This window comes from Emiliania huxleyi (genome assembly GCF_000372725.1).
Source record: "Emiliania huxleyi CCMP1516 unplaced genomic scaffold EMIHUscaffold_22, whole genome shotgun sequence".
NCBI classification, from domain to species: Eukaryota; Haptophyta; order Isochrysidales; family Noelaerhabdaceae; genus Emiliania; species Emiliania huxleyi.
The window spans coordinates 909678-937527 of record NW_005200417.1 but is presented as its reverse complement, the minus strand read 5'-3'; the positions used below and the strand labels follow the sequence as shown (position 1 = coordinate 937527).

General features: G+C 65.2%; 5 protein-coding genes across 5 annotated transcripts in view; 2 read left to right on the top strand and 3 right to left on the bottom strand.

Annotated features, from left to right (window-relative positions):
* The window catches only part of EMIHUDRAFT_463218 (putative DEAD/DEAH box helicase), a gene marked incomplete at both ends in the record, with an annotated part of 6125 nt that extends 3061 nt beyond the window's left edge, over window positions 1–3064 (bottom strand). Inside the window, 9 exons of the mRNA XM_005780250.1 lie at window positions 190–268; window positions 335–391; window positions 467–514; window positions 839–1066; window positions 1237–1296; window positions 1365–1400; window positions 1542–1685; window positions 2238–2339; window positions 2690–3064. Of these exons, the coding sequence (XP_005780307.1) occupies window positions 190–268; window positions 335–391; window positions 467–514; window positions 839–1066; window positions 1237–1296; window positions 1365–1400; window positions 1542–1685; window positions 2238–2339; window positions 2690–3064 (1129 nt within the window). The remainder of the gene's footprint in view (window positions 1–189; window positions 269–334; window positions 392–466; window positions 515–838; window positions 1067–1236; window positions 1297–1364; window positions 1401–1541; window positions 1686–2237; window positions 2340–2689) is intronic.
* A 2457-nt stretch (window positions 3065–5521) lies between these two features.
* EMIHUDRAFT_204894 (hypothetical protein) lies at window positions 5522–6617 on the top strand (the record flags this gene model as incomplete). Its single annotated transcript, XM_005780249.1, has 5 exons — window positions 5522–5634; window positions 5745–6013; window positions 6037–6165; window positions 6392–6449; window positions 6536–6617. 5 exons carry the CDS (start codon window positions 5522–5524, stop codon window positions 6615–6617), a joined length of 651 nt encoding a protein of 216 aa, XP_005780306.1.
* Window positions 6618–6724: 107 nt separating this feature from the next.
* On the bottom strand, window positions 6725–8720 carry EMIHUDRAFT_434923 (hypothetical protein). Its single transcript, XM_005780248.1, has 7 exons — window positions 8173–8720; window positions 8004–8054; window positions 7737–7779; window positions 7643–7666; window positions 7454–7505; window positions 7087–7152; window positions 6725–6991 (listed from the first exon to the last, which is right to left on the bottom strand). The coding sequence occupies exons 1-7, from the start codon at window positions 8654–8656 to the stop codon at window positions 6848–6850; spliced, it is 864 nt and encodes a 287-aa protein (XP_005780305.1). The 5' UTR covers window positions 8657–8720; the 3' UTR covers window positions 6725–6847.
* Window positions 8721–15283: 6563 nt separating this feature from the next.
* On the bottom strand, window positions 15284–19052 carry EMIHUDRAFT_463217 (hypothetical protein; the record flags this gene model as incomplete). Its single annotated transcript, XM_005780247.1, has 5 exons — window positions 18555–19052; window positions 17516–17610; window positions 16568–16727; window positions 15699–15880; window positions 15284–15430 (listed from the first exon to the last, which is right to left on the bottom strand). The coding sequence occupies exons 1-5, from the start codon at window positions 19045–19047 to the stop codon at window positions 15284–15286; spliced, it is 1077 nt and encodes a 358-aa protein (XP_005780304.1). The 5' UTR covers window positions 19048–19052.
* A 958-nt stretch (window positions 19053–20010) lies between these two features.
* EMIHUDRAFT_204888 (hypothetical protein) lies at window positions 20011–22952 on the top strand (the record flags this gene model as incomplete). Its single annotated transcript, XM_005780246.1, has 7 exons — window positions 20011–20119; window positions 20186–20285; window positions 21798–21962; window positions 22110–22264; window positions 22372–22442; window positions 22575–22706; window positions 22848–22952. The coding sequence occupies 7 exons, from the start codon at window positions 20011–20013 to the stop codon at window positions 22950–22952; spliced, it is 837 nt and encodes a 278-aa protein (XP_005780303.1).
* Window positions 22953–27850: the final 4898 nt, after the last annotated feature.

Here is a 27850-nt window from a genome sequence, read left to right as displayed (position 1 = left end):
GCCGCAGGTGCTCGTCGCCACGGACGTCGCGGCGCGCGGCCTCGACGTGCGCACCATCCGACAGGTCGTCAACTTCGACAAGAAAAGACAGGGAGATTCCGTCGTGAATTAAGCTTAACGCATCCGACAGGTCATCAGCCACGACATGCCAAACAATATATATGACAACAGCCGGCGGGGCGGCTTCACCGCTCGCGCCCGCGCGGCCGGTGCGGCCGATGCGGTGGATGTAGTCCTCCATATTGTTTGGCATGTCGTAGTTGATGACCTGTCGGATGCGTTAAGCTTAATTCACGACGCAATCTCCCTTTCTTTTCTTGTCGAAGTTGATGACCTGTCGGATGGTGCGCACGTCGAGGCCGCGCGCCGCGACGTCCGTGGCGACGAGCACCTGCGGCAACATCAACAGCAGTTATGATGAGTAATTATTATGATGATCAGGATTGCCGTCCGTGGCGAGGGGCGCCTGCGCGCGACCGCTCTTGACGTTGTCGCGTACCCGGTCCCGCCGGCCCTACAGCAGGCGGAGGGCGCTGTGAAGCCACGAGGCTGGAGATTACCGGCTGCATCTCGGCTGCATCTCCCTCGCATCTCGGATGCACCTCGACTGAACCTCGGCTGCCCCTCGGCTGCGCCTCGGCTGCACCTCAGCTGCCTCTCGCGTGTACCTCGGCTGCACCTCGGCTGCACCTCGGCTGCATCTCGGCTGCCTCTCGCCTGCCTCTCGGCTGTCTCTCGGCTGCCTCTCGGCTGCACCTCGGCTGTCTCTCGGCTGTGTCTCGGCTGCATCTCGGCTGCATCTCGGCTGCATCTCGGCTGCATCTCGGCTGCATCTCGCCTGCAGCAAATCGCCGTGCAGCGACTCGGCGCGCACGCCCTCGACGTTGCGCTCGATATACTCGGCCACCATCTCCGCGTCTCGCTTCCGGTTGACAAAGACGATGGTGTGGCAGGCGCGCGAGGAGCGCGCGTTGCCGTGGCCCTCCTCCTTCATCGCCGCCTCCATCTTCTCGATCAGGTCGGAAGAGTCGATCAGCTTGGCGCCGCGCGCGTCGCAGAGCCGCACCTGGCGCGAGCAAGACCCGCTGCAGTTGGTAGCAGCAGCAGCAGCAGTAGAAGTAGCGGTAAGCAGCAGTAGTAGCAGCAGCAGCAGCAGCAATAAGCAGTAGGTAGGAGGAGGAGGAGGAATCGCAGCAGTAAAGTGCTGATGAGGTCTGTCTACTGGCGGGGCCGCACCTGCTGCACAATCGACTTAGCGGCGACAAGCTCGTCCTCCCCGCCAACGTTGATCCGGACCTGAGACACACGAATTAGTTAACTAATCTTACTCTTAGCCCCTCCTCCCCGCCAACGTTGGACCGGACCGGGTCGTCCAGAAAGTCCATCGCGAGCTTGCGCACCTACGAGTGGTGCTGATTCATCATTGAACCAAATCATGTATGGTTCTCATTGAACCAAATCATGCATGATGATCATCCTTCAGCTTCCCCACCTGCACGAGTGGTGCTGATTCAGTGGTATTGATTCATTGAGCCGAACACTGGAGTCTTCTCCTCCTTCAGCTTGCGCGCCTCCGAAGGCCACGTCGCCGAAAACATGAAGGTCTGCCGGCCGCCGTCTGCGGGCAAATGGTCGACGATCTCCCGCAGCTGCGGCTCGAACCCCATATCGAGCATGCGATCCGCCTGTTCACACCTCCTGCTGTGGCCAGCGTCTCTGCACCCCTCCTGCTGTGAACATGTCGAGCATCGATCCGCCTGTTCACACCTCCTGCTGTGACCAGCGTCTCTGCACCCCTCCTGCTGTGAACATATCGAGCATGCGATCCGCCTGTTCACACCTCCTGCTGTGACCAGCGTCTCTGCACCCCTCCTGCTGTGAACATATCGAGCATGCGATCCGCCTGTTCACACCTCCTGCTGTGACCAGCGTCTCTGCACCCCTCCTGCTGTGAACATGTCGAGCATGCGATTGCCTCGTCGAGGACGAGGTGCCGCACGTTTTTCGTGCGGATCGTCTGGTCGCGCAGCATGTCGTTCAGCCGGCCCGGCGTCCCGACAACCAAATCCAGCTTTCCTAGTCGTTGTTGAACAATGATGAGGAGGACAGCGCACAGTAGTAAGCGTCCCCACCAGCCAGGTCCAGCGTTCCTGTCACTCATTAAATCGACGGTGATTGATAATTCGTCATTAGCCGTCCCCCGCGACCCGGCCCAGCTCTCCTCCGAGCATCAGCACCTCCCGCTCCTGCAGGTACTTTCGCATGCCCCCGAAGACGCAAGTGGTGCGGCAGCCAAAGGCGGCGGCGAGGGGCCTCGCCTCCTCGTGGATCTGCTGCGCCTGTTCACAGCCCTGCAGCTGTGAAGAGACGCCGTTCACAAGGGGGCACGAATTGCTTCGTCGCGGGTGTGCTGCGCCAGCTCTCGCGTCGGCGCCAGCACAAACGCGAGAGGGCCGCGGGTGGACCGGTCCGCCTGCCCGAAGGTTCCGAGAAGGCTCCGAGAGGGTTCCGAGAGGGTTCCGAGAGGCTTCCGAGAGGGTTCCGAGAAGGTTCCGAGAGGGTTCCGAGAGGGTTCGGGCAGGGGCGGGGGCAGAGGGGCTAGCTCTGCCTTGCGAGCGGCGGCGGCCTCCCAGAGGAGAGGGAGCAGGAAGCCGAGCGTCTTCCCCGACCCCGTCTGCGCGATCGCAACCACGTCGCGCCCCGCCAGCGTCAGCGGCAGCGACTGCGCCTGGATCGGGCTCGGCGCGTCAAACCCGCGCTTGTGCAAGAAGTGGGCGACGGCGGTGGGGAGCGGCTGGTCGACGCCGCCGACGGTGCGTCGCAGCGCCGCGAACGACGTGGCCGGCGTCGCGTCCACCTCGCCCAGATCGCCGGTCAGCGTGATGCCGTGCTGCTCCGCAAAGCTGCCGGCGCTCGCGGCGGCGGCGGCGGCGGCGGCGTCCTCGGGGCGGTCGGCGAGACTGGAGGCGGCGCGGCGGAGAGGCGCGCACGGCCGATGCGCGACCGGCAGCGCAGGCAGCGCCGCTAATCGCTGCCAGCGAGGCGCAGCGAGCAGGCGACGCATAGACACACGGAGCCGACGTGGAGACTTCGGAGACACAAAAGAAGAAAATTTCCATGCTTCTCGCGAAAAACTTTTTCTCGCGATGTCCACCCCGCCGCGCCACTCGCGCCGCCTCGCCCCCGCCTCCTCCGCCACCCCCTCGCCAAACGCGCCGCCGCCCATCCGCCTCCTCGACCTCCCCACGGAGCTCCTCCTGCGCGTCCTCTCTCGCTGCAACAGCCCCCTCGACATCGCTCGCGTCGCGGCCGTCTCGCTGCTCTTCCAAACCTCGCTTGCGCTGGAGGCCATCCGCTTGCGGGCGGAAGAGCGCGGCTTCGAGCTGCCGGTGCAGCCGGAGGGCGAGGGCTGCGCCGTGCGGTGGCTGTGCTACTCGGCGCTGCTGCGCGAGTCCAACCCGCCGGCGAGGGCTGCGGCGGGCTATCGGCACAGCGTCTTCATCGACGGCGAGGGGCGGCTCTCGTCGTGCGGCTATGTGCCGGATCACCCCCTCCTTTCCCCAAGCCTCCTCGGCCACGGCGAGGGCGTGGCGCAGCTCAACACGCCGACCCGCCTCCCTTCCTCGCTGGGCGGCGAGCGCGCCGTGAGTGTGTCGGCTGGAGCCGGGCACAGCCTCGCCCTTGCCGCCGACGGCAGCGTCTGGAGCTGGGGCTGGGGAGCCTCATGCCGGTTGGGCCACGGCGACCAGCAGAACCAGTGGCAGCCGAAGAAGATCGAGGCCTTTGCTGGCCGGCGCATCGTCGCTGTGTCGGCTGCAGCTGTGCACAGCCTCGCCCTGACCGCCGACGGCGCCATCTGGAGCTGGGGCTTTGGAAGCCGCGGCAGGCTGGGCCACGGCGACCAGCAGAGCCAGTCGCTGCCAAAGAAGGTCGAGGCCTTGGCTCACCAGCACGTCGTCGCTGTCGCGGCTGGATTCTCGCATACCCTAGCCTTCACCGCCGACGGCTCTGTCTGGAGCTGGGGCTTTGGAAGCCGCGGCATGCTGGGCCACGGCGACCGGCAGGACCAGCTGCTGCCCAAGAAGATCGAGGCCTTCGCTGGTCGGCGTGTCGTCGCTGTGTCGGCTGGAATGGTGCACAACCTCGCCCTCACCACCGACGGCGCTGTCTGGAGCTGGGGCAGTGGAGGCTACGGCCAGCTGGGCCACGGCGACTACCAGGACCAGCTGCTGCCGAAGAAGGTCGAGGCGTTTGCTGGCCAGCGCGTCGTCGCTGCGTCGGCCAATGAGCACCACAGTCTCGCCCTCACCGCCGACGGCGCCGTCTGGAGCTGGGGCGAAGGAGGTGGGGGCAGGCTGGGCCACGGCGACGAGCAGAACCAGCTGCTGCCCAAGAAGGTCGAGGCTTTTGCGGGTCGGCGCGTCGTCGGGGTGTCGGCAGGAGACAACCACAGCATCGCCCGCACCGCCGACGGCGCTGTCTTCACGTGGGGCGAGGGTGAGCGTGGCTGCCTTGGCCACGGAGAGGACCTGTCGAACCAGCTCCTGCCAAAGAAGGTCGAGGCGTGGGCGCCGGGGCAGTGATGAGAAGGGCGGTAGGGTGCAAGTGACGGTCAGTGTTGCCCCCTTCTCCGACTGTCCCGTGCTATGCGCCGAGCCCCGCGGCTTGCCGCGCGCCCTCCTGCCCCCCTCCGTTGCTGGTCTCGGTCGGAAGGCCGTGAGGGCCTCCCCCCCCCGCCCGCGGCTCGCGCGCGGGCACGGTCTCCCGCGCATGTGTCGCGCACAGTCATGCCATGTGCTCTGCGAGATACATAAGCAGGTGCCCCACCCCCGCCCCACCCCGCACCCGAGAGAGAGAGAGCGGAGAGAGAGAGAGAGAGTCCCGCGGTGGGGACGCGTCCCCAGACTCCACACAGGCACCAGTCCACAGCCACACCCCACTCCCCAGCTCGTGTCCTTGAAAGTGTTCTTTGTTACTTTGACTTTCTTTTGTGTGTGGGTCTGCAAAAGAATTCGCGAACTGCTCGCTGCACTCGCTCTAATTTCCTATTCGGATGTCAGTAGTCTCCACTCGTAACGGGACTCGAGAGTGGAAGCACGCCCGCACACCGACTACATAAAATTAAATCGTTGATTTTTCTTCATTCTTCATTCTTTCGGAGGCTTTGGAAAGGAGGTCCGCAGCACCCTGAGGGAGGCGGCGAACCAGCTGAGCAACAAACTTTCGCACGCTCAGCACCTGGACGAGGTCACATGGACCACCAAGAACTGGCACGGGCTGCAGATGCAGCGCTTGTCTGTCGTCCTCCACACCGCCGTGGCGTGGCAGACGGTGAACGAGCTAGCGTGCGGGGAGAGCGGCATTGTGCACGGTGCGGAATGCATTGCCGTTCTTAACGGAGTCGCTTAGGCGGCTCCGGTGGTGAGCCGGTGTGTGTGCCAGTCCGCGCCAGTCCGCGCCCTTGTCGTGCCAGTGTGCTGTGAGAGACTGTGCCGCAAGAATTCTTCATTCCACACGTGTCATGCTCACCACTCGCTTCGCCACACAGGTCGATGCGCAGGCGGCGCTCCCCAATCCGCTCTCCTGCCACGCGCGAGACGGACGGGACCTATCGGGCCAGGCCGCCTACGTCTGGTGAGCACACTGCCTGCTCGCCACCCACACGCCGCCTGTGGCGTCAATGCCCATGCAAAACTCGAGACATAGTGAAGCTACAGGCTGAGCCGAGCCGCTGCTGCTCGTAGGGGCTTGAACAACATTGTCGGGTCCGCCGGCGAGTGCTGCGCCCTCTGCGCGGCGCACCAGAAGCACTGCGGCACACAGACGCATCCGGCGCAAGAGTACGCGCCCGGGAAGAAGTGCGGGCGCGGCCGCGGCCGCTGCAACGCCTGGGTGTTCTGCGCGGGCTCGGATCGCGCCGGCGCGGAGGACCGCTGCTTTTCGTACGACATACACAAGCACGTGAAGGGCGAATGCCAGCTCTTAGGCCGATGGCGACACCTCTTGTGCTATTGTACAGCTCCGATCTGTGCGCAGGCGAGTGTTGGCTCAAGTTCGAAGGCAACCTCTCCTCGCCGGTGGCGGCAGGGCCGACTCTTCCCGCGCCCTTCCGAGCCGCCGAGCGGAAGAAGTGGCCGTGGGCGGTCCCGGAGCAGCTGTGGCCCGGTGCGTGGCACCTTCGAACGCCAAGACACTTCCGAGACACCTCCGAGACACTGCTTGAGAAAATGTGCCATGTCATCAGCCACGAGCCACAGTGTCTGGCTCCGAATGCACAAGTCCATCATCCACCGACACGTGGCCGTGGCACGTCCACTGACACGTGCACTGACACGGCCACTGAGCCAGCCACGAAGCATATACACTGACACTTCCACGAGACGTCCCGCAGGGCCGCCGCCCGAGCGGCTGACGTGGCAGAGCGGCATCGTGGCGGACGCGGCGGCTCCGTCGCGGCGGGCGCCGGCCTCCTAGACACAGACATGCCCTCACGACCCGTCCCGTACTACGTCCCATAGGCGGCTCCGACGTGGAGGGCGCCGCGGCAGCCCGGCTGGTACCACAGCTTTTGCAAGCGCGTGGAGGGCGGCTGCGGCCCCGAGCCGCGGGACGACTGAGCGTGCGCGTGCGCGGGGGCGACTGAGCGTAAGCGTAGAGTTAAGAAGGCAAAACAGGTTGAAGATTCTTCCTTCTTCCATCGGTGAGACTCTCAAGACACGGTTTTAGACTTTTATACGTTCGGGTCATGGCCGCATATATACGTGTACCCTAAGTTTCTCCGAGACCTCGGGAGCGCCATATAGAGCCGTACACCTCTCGCGGGACCGCGCCATCGACGTATACGAGGTCAGGGAACGTCCGTCAGCGTCGCCGCCACCCCCCTGGACGCCTCTCCCGCACCACCCTCGACCGCCTCTCGCGGCGCCTCCGCCGCCTCCTCCTCCTCGCTCCCGCTCCCCGTCGCCCCCTCCTCTAGCTGCGGCTGGGAGGCCTGCGCAGCAGGTGGTGCTCGGTGAGCCGAGATTCGTCGAGATGCGTCGAGATGCGCCGAGATGCGCCGAGATGCGCCGAGATTGACCGAGATGCCTGCAAGTAGCGCTCGTACGCGTAGGGCAGCAGCGAGCGGGGCCGGTAGGCGGCGGACGGCTGCACCTGCCCGAGATTCGCCGAGATTCGCCGAGATTCGTCGAGATAAGCCGAGATGAAGCGGGTCGACAGACACCAGACGCAGCAAGCTTGAAGGGTGCAGTCACTAGCGCTCATTTGCCGGGGGATGCGCGGTCCAAGGTGTGTGAACGGCTCAAGAGGGGCGAAGGCGGGAGGAGCGGCCGAAAGGCAGAAGGCTCCTCTCGCTCTGCGCAGCTCCAACATCTGATTGAGTCGGTCAGCCAGCAGCGAGGACGTGGCGGCACATCTAGCCTCCTCTCGGCGACCTCTCGGCCGGTCTCCGCGCCTGCGCGGAGAGCGAGCCGACCTCGCCGTCGGCCGGAAAGTGCAACGGCCGCCTGCAGGGACGCTTCCAGGAAAGTTCGTGGTACGCTCCAGCCTGGCCGTCGCAAGGGGGAAAAGTGCCGCCGCCGATGATCCCGCGATCTCGTCCGCATCTCGGCCGCATCTCGGCCGCATCTCGGGCGCATCTCGCCTCAGCCCGTGCGCTCGCACATACCTACAGGAAGGCTCCGAGAAGGTTCCGAGACGGCTGTTAAGGACGACCGCCGCTGAGCCGCGGCGCGCACGCGTCGTGAGCGCGCGCCGCGTCCGCCTCGAGCGCGAACTGGCCTGGAGAGTTCCGAAGGGGCCGTTGGGGTTAGGGTTAGGGTTAGGGTCCCCGCCGCGCGGTCTTTGGGCGGGGGCCGTTGAGGGGTGCGGCGGCGGCACTACTCAATCGATGCGCGACCGGTGCACTCATGTATGGACGCGTTCAGGACGGTGGAGGACGGTGTCGTGGACGGTGTCATACATCCAAGCGGCGGGGGAGGGGGGGGGCGGGGGGCGAGGCGGTCCTTGGACGCGGTGCCGCACGGCCTGGTACTTGAACTGCACCCGCCACTTGCCTGAAGGGGCAGCTTGGGTGGTCGCCGCACAGGGGCCGAGGGCTGATCCAAAGGCTTGCTAGAGCTGTTGCTGCTCTCTAGAGCTTGCTCTCCGCTGCATCTCGACGGACGCGCGCACCCGTCTCTCGCCGAAACTGAACGCCGGGGTACTTGGTGTACCGACCCTCCTTGATGGCGGCGCCGATGCCGGTCTGCATCGCCACGCCAGTCTCGCCGAGTGGGTGCGCCGCTGCGCGGCTCGCGCGGCCGGCCGCCGCAAACGCCGCCGTCCCGCCGGCCGCTGACGCCGCCGCCGCCATGCCAGCCCGGCCGAGCGCGTCGGCGCCGCCCGCCGCTTCCGCCGCCGCGAGGTGCGCCCGCTGGGAGATGGCGCGGTCTCCCTCCTCGCCGTGCTTCCGCCGCCGCGCCGCTCGCGCCTTTCGCCCTCGCGCAGCTGCCATCGCTCCTCCGTCTGTGCTGCTGCCACTGGCCGGGCCTTCAGCAGCTGGTGCAGCCATGGCGAAGGTCGAAGACGGCGCGACCCGGAGGCGGCACGGCGGCGGGAACAGCCCCACACCAGCATGGTTCAGCGTAACCATTCCCACCGTAAAGCCGGCCAACATCGACACCGTCGGCTGATGACGCGGCCGTGACTCACTGCGAAGACTGCACTCCAAGTGCCAGCCCCATATGGAGCGAGGGGCATTATAAAATGAACTCCCCCGCACGGGACGCGGCACAAACGGGGCACAAACGCCAGGCTACAAGCGAGGGGCAACCAGTATGTGGTGTGAAACCCCCACATAGAGGGCCTAGCTTTTGGTATAATATAAAACCCCTATTTGGTGCGGCGGCGCAGAGTGCGCCGAAAGCCCGAACGAAACGGCGGAGAAAACGGCGCACTTTGCGCCGGCGCCGGCGCAAATTTGCGCCGGCGCCGGCGCACTCTGCGCCGGCCGGCGCACTTTGCGCCGCACGGCGCACTTTTTTAACGGCGCACTCTGCGGATGTGAGGGCGAGACGATCGAGGGGTCCTGGTATCTGCTTTTTGCTAAAACCGGGCCGCCTAGTGCAGCATCACTAGTAAAAGTAACACGCAACCACACTGAGAGCTCCACAGTAGATGCTTTTGACGAGAACCGACGGCGTCCGGCTTGAGCTCGCCCGGCTCCTTGCCCAGCGCCGTCTCAAGCTTCTCCCGCACCTACGGAGAGGCGCAGGGAGCCCACTGCCGGGCTCGCCGACACAGCCCGCCGCACCGTTTTGGCGGAGAGGTTGTCGACGCCAACCTCCCCGATGATCTGCTCCACGTGCTTCTTCATCTCGGCCTGGTGCGCACCGGGCAGGCGGCCGTGAGGGAGGGCAGGAGGGCGGCTCGCCATCGGGAGCTCTGGCACGCGCCCGGTCCACCATTTCGGCCCTCTGCTCAGCAGCGCGCGGGTTTCCTGCTTTGCGGTGCGCAAAAGAAAAAACTTTTGGCTACTGTAATTCTTTTCCTCGAGAGCGAGTTGTGTTGTTTAAATTCTTTTCCTCGCAATGTCCACCCCGCCGCGCCGCCGCTCGCGCCGCCTCGCCACCGCTTCCACCGCCGCCCCCTCTCCAGACACGCCGCCGCCCACCCGCCTCCTCGACCTCCCCACGGAGCTCGTCGTGCGCGTCGTCTCTCGCTGCGACCCCGCCGACATCGCTCGCGTCGCGGCCGTCTCGCTGCTCTTCCACGCCTCGCTTGCGCTGGAGGGCATCCGCTTGTGGGCGCAAGAGCGCGGCTTCGAGCTGCCGGCGCAGCCCGAGGGCGAGGGCTGCGCCGTGCGGTGGCTGTGCTTCGCTGCGCTGCTTCGCGAGTCCAACCCGCCGGCGAGGGCGGCGGCAGGCCAACGGCACAGCGTCTTCATCGACGGCGAGGGGCGGCTCTCGTCGTGCGGCAAGACGCTCTTCTATCCAGGACTACTCGGCCACGGCGAGGGCGTGGCGCAGCTCAACACGCCGACCCGCCTCCCTTCCCCGCTGGGTGGCGAGCGCGTCGTGAGCATGTCGGCTGGAGGATACCACAACCTCGCCCTCACCGCCGGCGGAGCCGTCTGGAGCTGGGGCATGGGAGGCTGGGGCCAGCTGGGCCACGGCGACACGCAGCGCCAGTGCGAGCCAAAGAAGATCGAGGCCTTGGCGGGCAAGAGCGTCATTGCCGCGGTGGCTGGAGGTTCTTACAGCCTTGCCCTTACCGCCGGTGGCGCTGTCTGGAGTTGGGGCGCAGGACACCAAGGCCGGTTGGGCCACGGCGATCAGCAGAACCAGCTGCTGCCCAAGAAGGTCGAGGCCTTTGCTGGCCAGCGCGTCAACGCCGTGTCGGCGGGAACCGGCCACGGCCTCGCCATCACCGCCGACGGCAACGTCTGGAGCTGGGGCGATGGAAGCTATGGCAAGCTGGGCCACGGCGACCACCTGTACCAACTGCTGCCCAAGAAGGTCGAGGCTTTTGCTGGCCAGCGCGTCAGCGCTGTGTCGGCAGGAGGTGGCCACAACATCGCCCTCACCACTAACGGCGCCGTCTGGAGCTGGGGCTGGGGAGGCGTAGGCCAGTTGGGCCACAGCGACGTGCAGGACCAGATGCTGCCCAAGAAGGTCGAGGCCTTGACTGGCCAGCGCGTCGTCGCTGCGTCGGCCAATGAGCACCACAGTCTCGCCCTCACCGCCGACGGTGCCGTCTGGAGCTGGGGCCATGGAGTCGACGGCAAGCTGGGCCACGGCGACGAGCAGAGCCAGCTGCTGCCCAAGAAGGTCGAGCCCTTCACTGGCCAGCGCGCTGTGGCCGTATCGGCTGGGTGGCAGCATAGCCTCGCCATCACCGCCGATGGCGCTGTCTTTACCTGGGGCAAGGGTCATTACGCCTGCCTAGGCCACGGAGAGGACCTGTCGAATCAGCTGCTGCCCAAGAAGATCGAGGGGTGGGCGCCGGGGCAGTGATGAGAAGGGCGAAAGGGTGCAAGGCTCTGTGTTTCCGCGTTTCCCACGTCCTCTTCGCCATCTGCGAACGCCTCCGAGACTTGTACTCGATTAGGCGGCGAACGTATCCGAGAGTGGTGAGAGGCGAATCCAGGACGTAAGATGAGATTTATGCATTGTGGCTGTGATCTGGGGCGGCCCGCGCGAGACCGACCGGAGATGTGGAATGGTCAAGAGTGCTTTGTTGAAATGATCGTGTAAAGAAAGAAAGAAAGAAAACAGACAACCCAAGGGAGGGATGGGAGGACGGCACGCCGCCACCACACAGGGATTTTAAGGAGAGGTGTGTGATGCGCTAGCCTCGCAGTGGCAGAAGGGGATGGAACCGGCGAGACAAAAAACGAGAAGGGAAGCGACGCGGCTAATGAAAATGGTGGGCGCGCTCACGCAATTAAATGCGGACGAGATGCAACGAGCGATGAACGCCGCGATGGAAGGGGTGGTCGGAGCGGCTGCAAGAGGGACCGTCATGACGATGGAGGACTGTGACGCCATCGAAGTTGCGAGGCGAGACGCGATAGAGCGACAGGGAGCAGGAACAGCATACCCGAAGGCACACCTATACGCGGCGGAGGAAGAGGGTGGTGAAGGGAGCATGCACACGTATCAGGTAGCCACGGCGAGCTGGATGAGCACGATCGACAACATGCTCTCGGCACCAGAGGGACGACCCGCGGGGATGGTCGCGAGATATGCGCTGGCGAGGACGGCATGGAGACTGGGGTGCCGCGGCAAACACCCACTCGAATGGGACACGACATTCATACCCGACGAGCAACTAAATGAAGGAAACCTGATGGAGGCATACTACCTACAGCGGAATCGGGCAGGACTACGAGGCATGAGGACGTCGATGCAGATGAAAGACGGCCTCGATGATGACCTGTGGGAGATGACTGGCCAACAGGAAACAGTGCGGGGCCCACGACTATGGGAAGACAGCATGACCATGTGGAGGCGAGGCGCCCGACGGTGCACATACAAGAAGAGGCTCGCGGAGGTCGGATTGGTATGGTGGAGCGACGTGACAAACGAGAAGGGCGACGGATGGATGACGTGGACTGAGGCATCGAGGGTCCATGAGTTGCGGGGCAAGACAGATAAAGAGGACTACGAACAGCTACTAGGCGAGTTAAACGGACAGCCAGAGGCGACGACCGCACAATGGTTTGCGGGGAGGCACGAGCGATGGGACGAGGCAGGGCTAGAATGGAACAGAAGTGATCAGAGAATAGCCATCCGAATTGCGGCGGAAGCGTCGACAGAACAGAGGGGAGTCCGAAATGGACAAGTAAAGGGCGAAGACAAATGGACGTACGAACGAATCGACGGGGCACGACGAACGGGGGAGACGGGAGAGGACGCGACCGAACGGTGGGAGTACCTAATTAAATGGAAGGGCGCGACAAAACGGACATGGGAGCGCCACCGGACCATCGCGGCGATGGGGGGCGCGAAGCTAGACACACACACACACACACACACACACACACACACACACACACACACACACACCGCTCACCCACGCGCACTGGGCCTTGCACTTTGAATGCCGTGGGGCTCCTGTCGTCAGACGTGGAGACGCGAGGGTTGCCCCCCCTTGCCCCACCACCTCGTGTGTGTGGAGAAGTTTACCTTACCTTACCTTACCTGTCGCCCACCCTAGGGAGTCTGCCTCTTCCTATCTCTCTTCGCAGTCTCTCGCAGATTCTCGCTGCAACCTTCATGCCACCTCGCGGTCGTCCCACTCTCGTCGTTCTCTCCCTTGTCATTTCCTCCTCTGTCGCGTCGTTGCCTTCTGCCGTCGTACGGGTATGATCTTGGAGCACTTGGAGTGCAGTCATCAACCGCACATCCAGGGCCGGGGAGCTCAGAAGCGCACCCAGCGGGCCGGATGATTGGCATCGGGTTACGGGCTAGAGAGCCCTAGCCCCGGGGGTGCGCGTTCGCAGGGCAAGGGCCTTAAAGTAAACACAGTTCTCCGAGGGTTGGACCCGCGTACCGGGTTTCCCCTTAACTGCAGGACGCCCCCTCTACTCGGAGCTAGTGGACATTACACTGGACACCACGCCCAAACAGACACTTGCTTAGTCCTCGGTCCCGGGGCTCCACCTTCGGTCCTCCCGGGGCTCCGGTTCTCCCCGATTCGCTCTCTTGCTCGCTTGCCGAGCGTCATACGACGGCCGGTGTGGTCGTTTCCCTCGTTGTTGGTGTCGCTTCCTCCGCTGCCGCCTTTCGTCTTCGCTAGCCTCTCCCAGCTCCACCGGTTCTGAGAGTGTCGGCAGCCCGGCCGGGGTCACCCCGGGCGAGAACGGTGGCATTGGATCGAATTTTTTCTTTTCCTCGCGATGTCCACCCCACCGCGCCGCCGCTCGCGCCGCCTCGCCACCGCCTCCTCCGCCACCCCCTCGCCAGACACGCCGCCGCCCACCCGCCTCCTCGACCTCCCCACGGAGCTCGTCGTGCGCGTCCTCTCTCACTGCGACCCCGCCGACATCGCTCGCGTCGCGGCCGTCTCGCTGCTCTTCCACGCCTCGCTTGCGCTGGAGGGCATCCGCTTGTGGGCGCAAGAGCGCGGCTTCGAGCTGCCGGCGCTGCCAGAGGGCGAGGGCTGTGCCGTGCGGTGGCTGTGCTTCGTCGCGGTGCTGTGCGAGTCCAACCCGCCGGCGAGGGCGGCGGCAGGCTCCTCCCACAGCCTCTTCATCGACGGCGAGGGGCGGCTCTCGTCGTGCGGCAGTGGGTGGAGCTACCCAGGCCTGCCCGGCCACGGCGAGGGCGTGACGCGGCTGAACACGCCGACGCGCCTTACTTCGGCGCTGGGCGGCGAGCGCGCCGTGAGTGTGTCGGCTGGAGATGCCCACAGCCTCGCCCTCACCGCCGGCGGCAGTGTCTGGAGCTGGGGCTATGGAGGCTTTGGCAAGTTGGGCCACGGCGACGAGCAGGACCAGCCGCTGCCAAAGAAGGTCGAGGCGTTTGCTGGCCAGCGCGTCGTCGCCGTGTCTGCTGGGGCTATGCACAACCTCGCCCTCACCGCCGACGGCTCTGTCTGGAGCTGGGGCCGTGGATACTGGGGCGCGCTGGGCCACGGCGACTCGCAGAACCAGCTGCTGCCCAAGAAGATCGAGGCGTTTGCTGGCCAGCGCATCGTCGCTGTGTCGGCTGGGCAGTACCACAGCTTCGCCTTCACCGCCGACGGCAGCGTCTGGGGCTGGGGCGATGGAGACAACGGCAAGCTGGGCCACGGCGACAGCGAGCGCCAGCTGCTGCCCAAGAAGGTCGAGGCCTTGGCTGGCCAGCGCGTCATCGCAGTCTCGGCTGGAGGCGAGCACAGTCTCGCCCTCACTGCCAACGGCGCCGTCTGGAGCTGGGGCCATTGCTACTTTGGACAGCTGGGCCACGGCGACGAGCAGGACCAGCTGCTGCCGAAGAAGGTCGAGGCTTTGGCAGGCCAGCGCGTCGTCGCCGTGTCGGCTGGAGCTATGCACAACCTCGCCCTCACCGCCGACGGCTCTGTCTGGAGCTGGGGCTATGGAACCGGCGGCATGTTGGGCCACGGCGACGAGCAGCGCCAGCTGCTGCCGAAGAAGCTCGAGGCCTTGGCTGGCCAGCGCGTCGTCGCTGTGTCCGCTGGGGTCCGCCACAGCCTCGCCCTCGCCACCGACGGCGCTGTCTTTACCTGGGGCCACGGCTTCCACGGCTGCCTAGGCCATGGAGAGGACCTGTCGAACCAGCTGCTGCCCAAGAAGATCGAGGCGCGCGACGCCAGCGGTGGAGAGCCGTGAACTCTCCGGTCGTCTACAGTACCGTGAGTCGCGTCTCGAATGAGAGGAGTCTCTCGAATCTCGTGAAGTATCGGCGACGCGTGGCGCGGGCGTCCGACGCGGTGATTCTTTTGAAAGAAACGAAATAAGCCAGCCGCCCTGACAGTGACACCTGATAGAGCTCGAGGCCTCGCCCCCTCGAGCCCCCGAGCCGGCGCCCGGCGGTGGGCGCACTGCCACTGGCCATGGCCATCCCCCCCCAACAGCATTGCAGCTCGGCCCGGCACTACCCGCCCTTTGCCTCCCTCGGCGGCGGCCGCGGCCGCATCGCGCGCGCGTCCCTCGCCTGCGCCACCCCGGTAGCCAGCTCTGCCGCGCCCTCGCACGCCTGCTCCGCCGAGTGGCGCCAGACGAGCAGGTACGACTGCAGCAGCGCCTAGAAAAAGAAAACGCATCCGCGCGTCCCAGCAGAGGTCGCGCGAGGGCGAGCTAAGGTCGGGGCTGCAGCGGCGCGCCGTCGAGAGACGAGACGGAGGAGCCGGAGAGGGCCTCCGCGAAGGCGTCGGCGAGCTGCGGCTTGTCCGGGAAGAAGTTGAGGTAGAGCGTTCGCATCTGGTGCGGCGTCGCGTCGCCAACCTAACAAAACACTCTCTCTCTCCCAACCTAAGGTAAGGTACGGTACTTTTCTCCACACACACGCGGTGGTGGGGCAAGGGCCAGGCGATTTCTGTTTTTCACGACGCGAGCCGGGCGATTTTGCGATGGTTGCGAATGGAAAATACGCTTAACCACACCACACGATGCATGTGCCTCCCCCATGGCCGACACACACCGCGCTCAAGATTGGAGCTCAGCGCACAGCGGGTGGTCACCCGACGAAGAACTCCTCGCCGCTGTCCTGCACCGCGTGCAGTGGCTGCTCGTGGCCGAGGTACGCGAACGCGCTGGCCACCATCCGCCGCTCGCGCGACGTGAGCTCCGTCTGCCGCAGCGCCAGCTCGTCGCCGAGAGCGTCGAGCAGCTCGGGCTGCCCGCGCGCGCTGCGGCGCGCGATGCGCAGCGCCATGGTGAGCATCACGAGCTCGCCTGCAGGAAGGTTCCGGGAAAGGTCCGGGAAGGGTCCGGGAAGGGTTCCGGTAAGGGGTCCGGGAAGAAGGGGTCCGGGAAGGTTCCGGGAAGGTTCCGGGAAGGATCCGGAAAGGGTCCATCGCGAGCGTCCGAAGCCCGCCGATGTCCATCACCAGCTTTCTCCCTCTGCTCCATCTCGGCGAGATCTCGGCGAGATCACGGCCCTCTCTCTAGCTCGCCGCTGTCCAGCTCCCGCAAGCGCAGCGTGCCGTCGGGCTGCTCTGCAAGCAGCTGCGCCGAGAGGCCTCCGAGCAGGCTCGGCTCGAGGAGCGAAGCCTTGGAGACAGCCCACGCCAAGGTGGCCAGCTCGCCGGCCGAGAAGCAGTGTAGCTGTGGCCGCGCCGCCGCGATGAGCTCGGCCAGCAAGCGAGGGTCACTCTCTGCGCGGCCCGCCTGCGCAACACGGACGCCGGTAATCTCGGGTGATCTCGGGTGATCTCGGGTGATCTCGGGTGATCTCGGGTGATCTCGGGTGATCTCGGGTAATCTCGATGTGTCGCTGGACATCGGCGTGGCGCGCCTGGACAGCGCGCGCCCACGCGCGCGAGAGAGCGGCGAGCTCGCGCGGCCGCATGGCCGCCGCCCCCGCCGCCGCCGCCTCCCCGACAGCGCGGAAGAGGGCGCGCGCGTACTCTACCTCCGCACCGTCCACCTCGCTCTCGCCGCCGATACCGCCACCGCCGCCGCCGCCGCCACCGCCGCCGCCGCCGCCGCCGATGCCGCTGGCGGCGGCGGCGGCAGCGCCGGGAGCAGCCGCCGCCGCTCCTCTCGCAGGGCCAGTCCCGCCGCCCGCGTACTCTGGCGCCTGGGCGGAGGAGATGGCGGGCACTCTCGGGGAATCTCGGGGAAGCGAGCGGAATCTAGCGGAATCTAGCGAAATCTCGGGGTACGCTCGGGTAGCATGTGTGGGGTAATCTCGGGTAATCTCGGGTAAGCTCGGGTAATCTCGGGCAATCTCGGGTAAGCTCGGGTAAGCTCGGGTAATCTCGGGTAATCTCGAATGATCTCGGGTAGTGGGCGCCTGGGCGAAGGCGGTTGCGAGGGCGGCGAGGGCGACGGCGTCGAGGGAGCGCGCGGCAGCGGCGGCGTGGGCGGCGACGGCGGCGAAGAGGCGTGGCGGTGAAGGATGGCGGTCGGGGGCGCCGGCCGAGAGGGAGGCGGAGAGGAAGGCGAGCTCGTGCGCGCCGAAGTGGCGGATGCGGGTGCAAATCTCGTCGGCGAGGTCCTGCCCGCGGGAGGGCTGATCGGACGCCAGACAGACAGAGCGGGTGAGCTAGAAGCGAGACAGACAGAGCGGGTGAGCTAGAAGCCAGACAGGCAGAGCGGGTGAGCTAGAAGCATACGAAGCTCACAGCTCGCACGGCTGTGACTCACACCGGCATATCTCGGCTGCATCTAGGCTGCATCTCGGCTGCATCTCGGCTGCACCTCGGCTGCACCTCGGCTGCATCTCGGATCTCGGCTAGGCCTCGCCTCGGCGTCCGCAGCAAGCGGCTCGCCGAGGCGCGAGAGAGCGAGGCTGAGCCGGCCGAGCTGCCAGGGTCGCAGCTCTGTACGCCGGCGCGCGGCTTCGGACGCCAACGGCGCGCAGACCCACCCGGCGCCGTGCTGCGGCAGGGCGGCGGCGAAGGCGGAGGCGATGCCGACGAGCTCGGGCGAGGATGCGGCGGCGAGGAGCGGGCGGCCGCCTGGCAGGGTTAACTCATCTTCACTAGCGTCATTATTATTATTATCACTCGTATTAGAATTGCAAGTACTCCATCGTAGTGTATGCCCTTCCCTATCTCCGACTGCTTTCTTCTTCTTCCTTTATTCCATTATGATCAGGCGGAGAGGAGCGGGCAGCTGCCTGCCGGAGGCAATTAACAGGTATCCACTAGTGTCATTCTTCTGGCTCTTATTATTAGAATTGAGTTGCGAGTTCTAGTGTGAGGTATGCCCTTCCTTTCCTACGACTACCTTCTCATTATCAGTCTCATCATTCCTCTCATCATTGCACTCTTCTCAGGCCGCGAGGAGCGAGCGGCCGCCTGCCGGAGCGTCGCACAGCCGCTTCGCAACAGCGGTAAGCACGTCCGCCACCGCAACCTCGCCAGCAGCGTCGAGCGGACCGAAGGCGCGCGTCAGCTGGAGCGAGTCTGCGGTGCCTGACAAAAGAGAGAGAGCAAAGCAGCGCGGGTGGGCGACAGGTAAGGTAAGGTAAGGTAAACTTCTCCACACACACGAGGTGGTGGGGCAAGGGGGGGCAACCCTCGCGTCTCCACGTCTGACGACAGGAGCCCCACGGCATTCAAAGTGCAAGGCCCAGTGCGCGTGGGTGAGCGGTGTGTGTGTGTGTGTGTGTGTGTGTGTGTGTGTGTGTGTGTGTGTGTGTGTCTAGCTTCGCGCCCCCCATCGCCGCGATGGTCCGGTGGCGCTCCCATGTCCGTTTTGTCGCGCCCTTCCATTTAATTAGGTACTCCCACCGTTCGGTCGCGTCCTCTCCCGTCTCCCCCGTTCGTCGTGCCCCGTCCATTCGTTGGGGGGGGGGGGGGGCATTTCTGTCGTATGAAGAGAAGAGAGAGCGGGCAGGAAAGGGAGAGGAGGAGCTGGAGAGAGGGAGAGGAGGTTCGGAGGAGAGAGAGAGGGCAACCGAGCGCGCGCCAGATGCCATACGAGGCGTTTGCGACGTTCCGGCCGGACATCTGCGGCGAGAGCGCCGCCGTCGCGACGCGGACGGCGCCAAAGGCGCTCCCCTCGTTCCGGAGCGCCCACTCTCGCTCGGAAGGCTCGGAGAAGGCGAGACGACCGGCGCGTGACCAGAGCGCCGACGCGTGGTACGCGTTGAAGCCATCGGCGTGCTCCTCGTGGAGCTGCAGCAGGCGGCGCACGCTGTCACAGCTCTTCAGCCGATGCGTCACGAGCTCTGCCGGCAGCGGCGCCGACGTCCGCAGCAGGTGCCACGGGACTGTGTGAGCCATCGACGCCTCGCCTCGGCGGTTCGGGCGGCTCGGCGCGATGGCCGCCGCGGCGACGGAGGACGGCGGCGAGGCGGAGGCGGAGGAGGCGGGGCAGCGACGGCCCTCGCGACGACCGGCCGCGCCGAGCAGCAAGCCCGCCGATCGTCGGCGAGCTGCCGACGACATTTTTTATGTTCGGGGAAAGAAGAAAAACGCCGCATGAATCTTCGCTATGGAAGGCAGGGATGCACTCGGCGGAAAAGACCACGTGGAGGTCGGCCGGGTCCGCGGCGGCCGCGGCGGAGGGCTCCAGCACTGGAGGCATCGCCCACGCCGCCTGTGCCGACGCCACATGGTTGCACCACTCATCGAGTGATGCCATACACTAATCGTTGAAAACTCGGTTTTTGACGGAGGCGCCTAGAGCAACATTTTACGAGACGTACCTGTTTGAGACAGTGTGGTGTCATGCCACACCGCTCTGGCACTCGCCATGCCCGATCATTAGTGTCGAGCACATGCCTTAGCCGGGAGATGGCTGGTGGGAGGAGGTGGACCTCTGCCGTGTGAGGACCTCCTGCAGTGAGGACCTCCGCTACCTGCTGAGGACCTCTCTCTGATAGCGTGATAGGGTCCCCTCACACTCTCGCGCTGGCGCTCCTTCGTTGATGATCGCGTCCCGAAGTCTTTGATCGCGTCGGCGAGACACACAGTGTGCATCACACGTCGGTCATTGCCCCACCGCCGCGCGGAGCGTGGCGGCTATAGAGTGTGAGGACCTCCCCGTCACTCCGTGTGAGGACCTCTCCTCTTAGCGTGAGGACCTCTGGGATCCCTCACTCACTCTCTCGCTGGCGCACTGTCTCCTTTGGTCGCGCCCCGAGCGTGCCACCGCGGCCGCCATCCTCTTCCTGCAGGGCTTCTGCTTACCGACCGGCATCTACCTGTCCCTGCAACACCTCGCTCTCGCATGACCCATGTGATCTGTGGGAAGTGAACTCATAATCGAAGATGATTAGAAAGCAATGAGAGGATGTCGTGTGTGCGAGACGCTGAGGCAGCAAAGGGTACCATCTCTGCTTTGTTTTTCTTTTTTCGTGCGTGTGCGAAAGGCTTTTGTTGTAAAAAAAATTTCTCGGACGCCAGCCCATGCTGCCACTGCTGGCATCCTCGGCGTGCATGCTGCAGCCAACGTCGCCGTCGACGCCTCGCTCCGTCGCCATCCCACTCCTCCAATCGCCCATGGTTGGCGACCTCGGTGCCGCGAACGACCAGCACCAAAAGACGCAGACTCAGTAGCATACGACCTCCGCCCACCGCGCAGGCTTCGATCGCTCGGCCTCGCGACGCCACAAGTTGGCAAAGAAGAAAAACATCGAAGGCGGATTTAAGTTTCGAAGGCAGGGCGGCCTGGAGCAGGCCACGTTGCACCACTCATCGAGATATGTTTTTCACACATTGAGACACACCATCTTGAAATGCGGTTCGGGTTTTGACGGAGGCGCCTTAGAGCAACTTGGAAAGGGCTTAACCGCGAGACGACACGTACCTTTGAGACAGTGCCTATCAGATGCCCACTCGCCACTCAACTCGGTGTGAGCACATGCCTTACCCGGGATGGCTGGTGGAAGAGGTGGACCTCTGCCGTGTGAGGACCTCCTGCTGTGAGGACCTCTCCGCGTCTGCCTCGCTGCTGAGGACCTCTCTCTGATAGCGTGCTGGGTCCCCTCACCCTCTCGCTGGCGCTCCTACCTTGATCGCGTCCCGCGTGCTCCTTGATCGCGTCAGCGAGACAGACAGTGTGCATCACACACGTCGCGAACGGTCATTGCCACATCCGCGGGCTAGAGTGTGAGGACTTCAATCACTCCGTGTGAGGACCTCTCTCTTGCTGTGAGGACCTCTGGGATCCCTCACTCTCTCGCCGGCGCACTGTCTCCTTTGGTCGCGTCCCGAGCGTGCCACCGCGGCCGCCATCCATTTCCTACGGCTTCTGCTTACCGCCATCTCGTGCCAAGCAACACCTCGCTCTCGCGTCCATGTGTCGCCATGAATGTGATCCTTCCGGGAAGTGAGTTCATACTCAAGATGATTCAAGGGTAATGAAGTTGTGCGATCCCGCGAGCGTTCCATCTTTTTATCAAACAAATCTATCATTTCTTCCATTCGCACTGCTCAACGAAATCAGAATGTGAGAAAAGAACGATCAAGAACCAAGTCGACCGTTTTACGCTCGGTGGCAGCCGCGATGCCGCGTATTGGTACTTACTTGGAAAGGACACCCCCACCGCGGAAAGGGCGCCCTTTAAGACAGTCTGTGTGTCGGATGTCACCGCACCGCTCTGGCACTCGCCGCGCTCGATCGTAAGTAAGCGCATGCCTTACTTAGCCAAGATGGCTGGTGGGAGGAGGTGGACCTCTGTCTGCCACCCTGCTGAGGACTTCTGATAGGGTCCCCTCATGCTGGCGCTTCTTGGTCGCGTCCCGTGCTCCTTGATCGCGTCGGCGAGATGCATCACACGTGTGGAGAAGCCGACCCGTCCTCCAGCTCGCGATGGTCGCCGCGTGGGGTTGGCCTGTCGCCGAGGTCGGCTTTGCCATCGCGCAGAGGCTGCTGCCAGGACTGGAGGTCCTCAAACGGGCGGGGAGGTCCTGATCAATGCAAGCTGCCTCGGATGCCGACACCGCAGAGCGACCTTAAGGCAAGCGGTAGAGTCGGCACGACGCATAAACCGACTGACTTGCTCGCAGCAGGCTCACACGGGCCAGACTGCTTGCTTGGCTGAGAGTCGGGAGGTCGCAAAATAGGTACTAATGTATAATGAGGTAAAGATTAAGTTCAATTTGTTGGTGCGTTCGTGTTCAGCGGGTTGTTCTTTCTCTTCTGCAAGGAAAATTCTTTTCCGCTTCTTTTTTTTCTCTCGCCGGACTCGGAGTACAGCTTTGGACCGGATGGAGCACGAGTACCGAGCCTTCGAGGACGCTGGGCCGAGCGAGCGGAACGACGACACCGCCGCGAGCACACTTACCCGTCTGCGCGGCGCGGCGCTCGATGCGGGAGGCAACAGCGCCGCCGCCGTCACCGCCATCCAGCTCGAGAGGTTTCCCGCCAACACACAGCGCTCCACCAAACAAACCTTCTCGTCAGCAGATTTCACCTCTCTCTACACGCGCTCGCGACTCGCACTGGCCTCGTGCAAACTCGCCACTTCCAGGCTCGCCACCCCGCCTCCCATCACCGCCCACAGGCTCGCTGCCATCATCGGAGTCTCGATGGCGGAGCTGCAGGGCGGCCTGCAGCGCACGGCCGCGGAAGGCGGCACGCTGCACGCGAGCGGCGTCGTCGCCCGCCCGGCCGAGCAGATCGCGTTTGAGCCCGTCGCGGGCGGCACCTCCGACTCTGGTGTCCCACCATCCCCACACCTCCACCATGCCTACACACTGCAGCAGAGGGACGCTTCCCGGAAGTGTCGCGCGAATCCCCTCCTCCGCGTGTGCGCGTCTCTTCAGGCGGCGTCACGACGGCGCTGCTCTCCGTCGCCGCGCGGCCGAGCGCGCTCGACTCCGCCGCTTGCCCAAAGGTGCCGAGCAGACGGGCGTTTGCCGGAGAGCTGCCCGCACTCCCCTGCCAATACCCACCCATATGCGCGGGTCGCGACTTCGGCGGCCATTGACTCTTCTGAGGTAGTCAACGAAGCACTTGTCACCGGCAGGCGCTGGTCGACCTCGGCGGCCAGCCCGTGCTTGCGCACGTCCTCTCCCAGCTGCATGCCGGCGGCGTGCGCCGCGTGGTGCTCTCGTGCTGGGGCGCGCCACGAGGGACAACAGAAAGAAAGGCGCGCCACGTATGAGAGGTGTGAACAGGTGCTCGTGCTTGGTCGACACGGCGACGCGATCCGTGCCGCCCTCGGCCGCCACCCGGTGGCAACTTCAGCTCTCGAGTGTGGCTCTGTTCACACCTCGCACACGCCGAGAGGCGTGAACAGGTCGCAGCTCAGCTAGCCCTCGAGTGCGTCGACCTCGGAACACCGCGCGGCGAGGGGCGCGGCACCTCTTCGCAGCAGGCGTGTGAGAGCTGGAGAGCGGCGTGAGCAGGCGCGACGTACAGCGAGGGCCACGCGCCGTCGCTGCTGCGTGCTCGCGGCTGGCTTGACGGCCCGTTCCTGCTCTGCACGGCCGACCACTTCTCCATTAATCGAGCGACCAATCAGTTCGCTAATGAGTTGCAGGCCCGTTCCTGCTCTGCACGGCCGACCACATCTTCGACGCGCACGTCGTGCGCCAGTTTGCGGTCGCCTCCCTCCCCGCCTCCCTCGACGCGATCGCGCTGGTCGAGACGGACATTGCGTCGCACCAGCGAGGCGGGGACTAGCCGAGATTGCACGAGATTGCACGAGATTGCACGAGATTGCACGAGATTGCACGAGATTGCACGAGAGTGGACATTGCGTCGCACCAGCGAGGCGGGGACTAGCCGAGATTGCACGAGATTGCACGAGATTGCACGAGACTGCACGAGATTGGACACGGCTGGACGAGGCTGACGAGGTTAGACGCGATCAGAGGAGACTACAGGGGAGTAGACGCGGCTCCGGAGGACATTGCATGTGGGAGGAGCCCAGACTAGCCGAGATGCCGCCGAGATGCCGCCGAGATGCCGCCGAGATGCCGCCGAGATGCCGCCGAGATGCCGCCGAGATGCCGCCGAGATGCCGCCGAGATGCCGCCGAGATGCCGCCGAGATGCCGCCGAGATGCCGCCGAGATGCCGCCGAGGCGAGGCCGGCGCCTCTTCACCCCCCGCAGCTGTGAACAGGCCTCCCCGCCACCACGGTGCGCGTGAAGCTCGGAAGAGCAGCGGCGGACGACGAACACGGCGGAGGCAGTGGCGGTGATGGTGGCGGCGGCGGCGCCGGCGGCAGTGGCGGCAGCAGTGGCGGCGGCGGTGGCAGTGGCAGCGGCAGCGGTGGTGGCGGCGGCGGAGGCGGAGGAGGCGGAGGAGGCGGGGGAGGCGGAGGCGGTGGCTGTGGTGGCGGCGGAGGCGGCGCCGGCTTCTTTTGCGACGGCGTGCGGGCCGTGCTCGGCCTCGGGACGGCCGTTGCGGACGCAGACGGCATCGAGGCTTGCCTGTGCGTGTGCGGTCTTGCGCCACCATCTACCTCTATGCTCACCAGCCATGTTTGATCAGGCTTGCCTGTGCGTGTGCGGTCTTGCGTCAACCTCTCTCTGTGTGTGAATTCACCGCGCCTCATCAGGCTGGCTTGTACGTCTGCAGCCCGGCGGTGTTTGAGGCGATGGCGTCGCTAGCGGCGGCGGCGAGCTACTTCACGCTAGCGGAGGTGGTGGGGATGTGGGGAGATGGGGGGAGATGAGGAGGGGTGTGGGGGGATGTGGGGAGGTGTGGGGAGGTGTGGGGAGATGGGGGGAGATGAGGAGGGGTGTGGGGGGATGTGGGGAGGTGTGGGGAGGTGTGGGGAGATGGGGGGAGATGGGGGGGAGGTGTGGGGAGGTGGGGGGAGATGGGGGGAGATGGGGGGAGATGTGGCTGCGACGAGCTATTCGGCGCTGGCGCAGGCGATGGCGCTGATCGCTGGCCGAGGGCGCTTGGGCGCGCTGCCGGCGGGTAGGGAGGGGCTCCGTTCACAGCCCCTCCGCCTCCAGGCGTGAGCTGTGAACAGGCGCGCTGCCGACGGACGGGCGGGCGTGGTTCGCAATCGAGACGCAGGACCAGCTTGCAGAGACGGTGAGGGAGGTGGCCGAGGCGACGCAGGAGGGGGAGCGGGAGGGGGGCGGGGCGGGCAGGCTTCCATGGCAGGTGCCATCTCCACAGATCTCCCCAGATCTCCCCCTATCTCGGGGCCAGCAGCCTCCAGGTCGCGCGAGATTGCCCGAGATCCGCCGAGATTGCCCGAGATCCGCCGAGACGGCACCTGCCCAGGTGCGGCTGGTATGCGCCTCCCCGCTGGCGGACCACACCTCACCACCTCTCCCCACCTCTCCCCACACCTCCCCATCTCTCCCCACCTCTCCTCACCTCTCCCCACACCTCCCCACCTCTCCCCACCTCTCCCCACCTCTCCCCACCCCTCCCCACACCTCCCCACCTCTCCCCACCTCTCCCCACACCTCCCCACCTCTCCCCACCTCTCCCCACACCTCCCCACCCCTCCTCACCTCTCCCCACACCTCCCCACCTCTCCCCACCTCTCCCCACACCTCCCCGCACCTCCCCACACCTCCCCACACCTCCCCACCTCTCCCCACCTCTCCCCACCTCTCCCCACCTCTCCCCACCTCTCCCCACCTCTCAGGTGCGGCTGGTGCGCGCCTCCTCGCTGGCCGACGTCTTGCCCGCCGCGGAGCAAGACGAGTCGAACCGGCTCCTCCTCGCAATCAGCGACGACGCCGCGCCGCTGCGGGCGGGCCCGCCCCCGCCCATGTCTCCCCATATCTCCCCATATCCCCCCCTAGCTCGGGCGGGCCCGCCACCCGGCCGCTCTTTGGCTCGCACCGGATGCAGTAACCAATCACCAGGCGCGCACTCTGTCCAAAGAGCCCTTTGCCAGTGACTCGCAGCACGGATGAGTGAATTGATGACAAGGCGTACACACTGTCCTCTGCCAGTGACTCGCAGCACGAGGAATGAATGATTGACCAGGCGGGCCCGTCGGCGTCCGGAGCTTCGCACAACTTCTCCATTGTGCCCGCCTCTCACCGCCGCCCACCCCACCCGCTGTGAACGGCGTCTCACAGGCCGAGCTGTGAACAGGTTCCCGTCTCTCCCGCCGTTCGCCCCGCGGCAGCGCCCGCGCCGCGCTTCACTCCGACCGACCCGCTGGTGCGCATATCTCCCCATATCTCCCCATACCTCCCCATATCTCCCCATATCTCCCCATATCTCCGACCGACCCGCTGGTGCGCCCGGGAGCCGCTCATTGCTACGCCACTGCCAGTACTACGTGACTACTTGCACTACGCAACAACATGCACAACATGCACAACATGACATGCACATGCACATGCACATGCACAACATGCACAACATGCACATGCACATGCACATGTGTCGCCCTTTTAAGCACTCTGCATCGGTTGTTCCAGCCGTACTCACAACACTTGTGCTATCTGCAGTACCACCACGGCACTGCCCAGGTGCGCTCGGCGCCGCCGCTGCCGACGCTAGCGGCGCCGCTGGTGCAGTCGGCGATCCCGTTCATGCGCCTGTGAGCAGCGCCTCTTCACAGGCCGAGCTGTGAACAGGTGCAGTCGGCGATCTCGTTTATGTCTCGCTCCTCGCCGCGCTCGGCAAAGAGAGAAGGCGGGCTGGCAGGGAGGGATGCTGTGAACAGGTCTCGCTCCTCGACAGACTCTGACCGGAGCAGCGCTGACGGCGTGGCCGCCGAGGCGGCGCAGCAGGCGGACAGACAGACAGAGAGACAGAGAGACAGAGAGACAGAGAGACAGAGAGACAGAGAGACAGAGAGACAGAGAGACGGAGAGACAGAGAGACGGAGACGGAGAGACGGAGAGAGAGAGAGAGAGAGAGACGGAGAGACGGAGAGACAGAGAGACAGAGAGACAGAGAGACAGAGAGACAGAGAGACAGAGAGACAGAGAGACAGAGAGACAGAGAGACAGAGAAGGGCCTTGGCGCGCGTGCACACACACACACACACACTGGTGGGTTAGGGAGGCCGCACAAATGCGACATAGGCAAATAGGAGCGCATAGACACACTGTAGTTGCCGGGCAGGTAGCGGGCTCGATCTCCCCAAATCTCCCCATATCTCCCCATATCTCCGGGCAGGTGGCGGGCTCGATCTCCCCAAATCTCCCCATATCTCCCCGTATCTCCGGGCAGGTGGCGGGCTCAATCAATGCGCTCGGCGAGTCGGCGGACGCTGCCGTGGCCATGTCGATCGAGCTGCCGAAGGACGCGCGCGGCTCGATCGCCTACCTCATCAACGAGCCTACGCTGCCGACGGGCGCCGCGAGGGTGTGAGCGGCGCCTCTTCACACCTGCGTCTGTGAACAGGTGCCTGGCCACGACGGGCACGACGAGGCTGGCGATGGCTCGATGCCGCTTCTGGCGCTGCAGTCGCCGCCGCCCGCCGCGCGCCAGTCGGCCCTCTCCTCCGTGCTGAACACGCTCACTTCGCTGCCGTCGGCGCGCGTGAAGAACGTGCGCATCGAGGTGCAGCCGCCGTCGCCGCGCGCGCCCGCCTCGCCCGCGGGCGGGCTGGCTGCCCCCGCCACGCCCGGGTTCGTCAAGCTGCGGTCCGAGGCGGAGGGAGACGCGACGCCGCACGTGCAGCTGGTTGTCGAGACGGCGGTGCCCCTTCCTTGTGAACAGCGTCTCTTCACACCTCTTGCTGTGAACAGGTTGTCGAGACGGCGGTGCCCCTCTTCGGCTGGAGGCTGCTGGCGTGGGCTACGCTGTCCTGCTACTCGGGGTGGACGCTCTCCAGCCTGCAGGGCCACGCCATCGCACCGCTGACCGGCTCGCGCCCCGCGTTTTCTTTGCATATGCTTCTTCTTCTGGAGCAGGCGACGCTTTCGCGGCGCTGGCCGGCTCCCCACCCCCGACGCTTCCTTTTCACACCTTTCTTTTTCTGGAGCAGGCGACGCCATCGCCGCGCTGACCGGCTCGGACGAGTCTCACGTCTTTCTGCGCTACGCGTGGCGCGCCATGTGCACCTCCCTCGTCGTTGCGCTGCTCGCCCTGCTGCGCAGCGAGGGGCGGGCCGGCCTTAAGTACTACTCCGTGCGAGCGGCGTCGTCCTCGTCAATACGAGTTTCACGTTTAATGGTCGCAGGCGGGCAGGCCTCCGGGCGCTGCCGTCGACGCCCCCTGCGCAGCTGCAGCTGCTCTGCGGCGCGAGCCTCTCGCTCTTTGCGATGAAGGCGGCCTGCCCGCCTGCGACCATTAAGCGTGAAAGTCGTATGGACGAGGACGACGCCGCTCGCCCGGAGGAGTACTTAAGGCCGGT

Excerpts from the sequence above, each read along its gene's own strand:
- EMIHUDRAFT_434923 (XM_005780248.1), bottom strand. The coding sequence starts at position 8,656 with ATGTTGGCCGGCTTTACGGTGGGAATGGTTACGCTGAACCATGCTGGT. Across the intron at positions 7,780-8,003 it reads CGTGCGGCACCGCGTCCAAG|GCCAGTTCGCGCTCGAGGCG; the intron begins GACCGCCTCGCC and ends GGAACTCTCCAG. Across the intron at positions 7,153-7,453 it reads TCGGCTCGCTCTCCGCGCAG|GTGCAGCCGTCCGCCGCCTA; the intron begins GCGCGGAGACCG and ends AATCTCGGGCAG.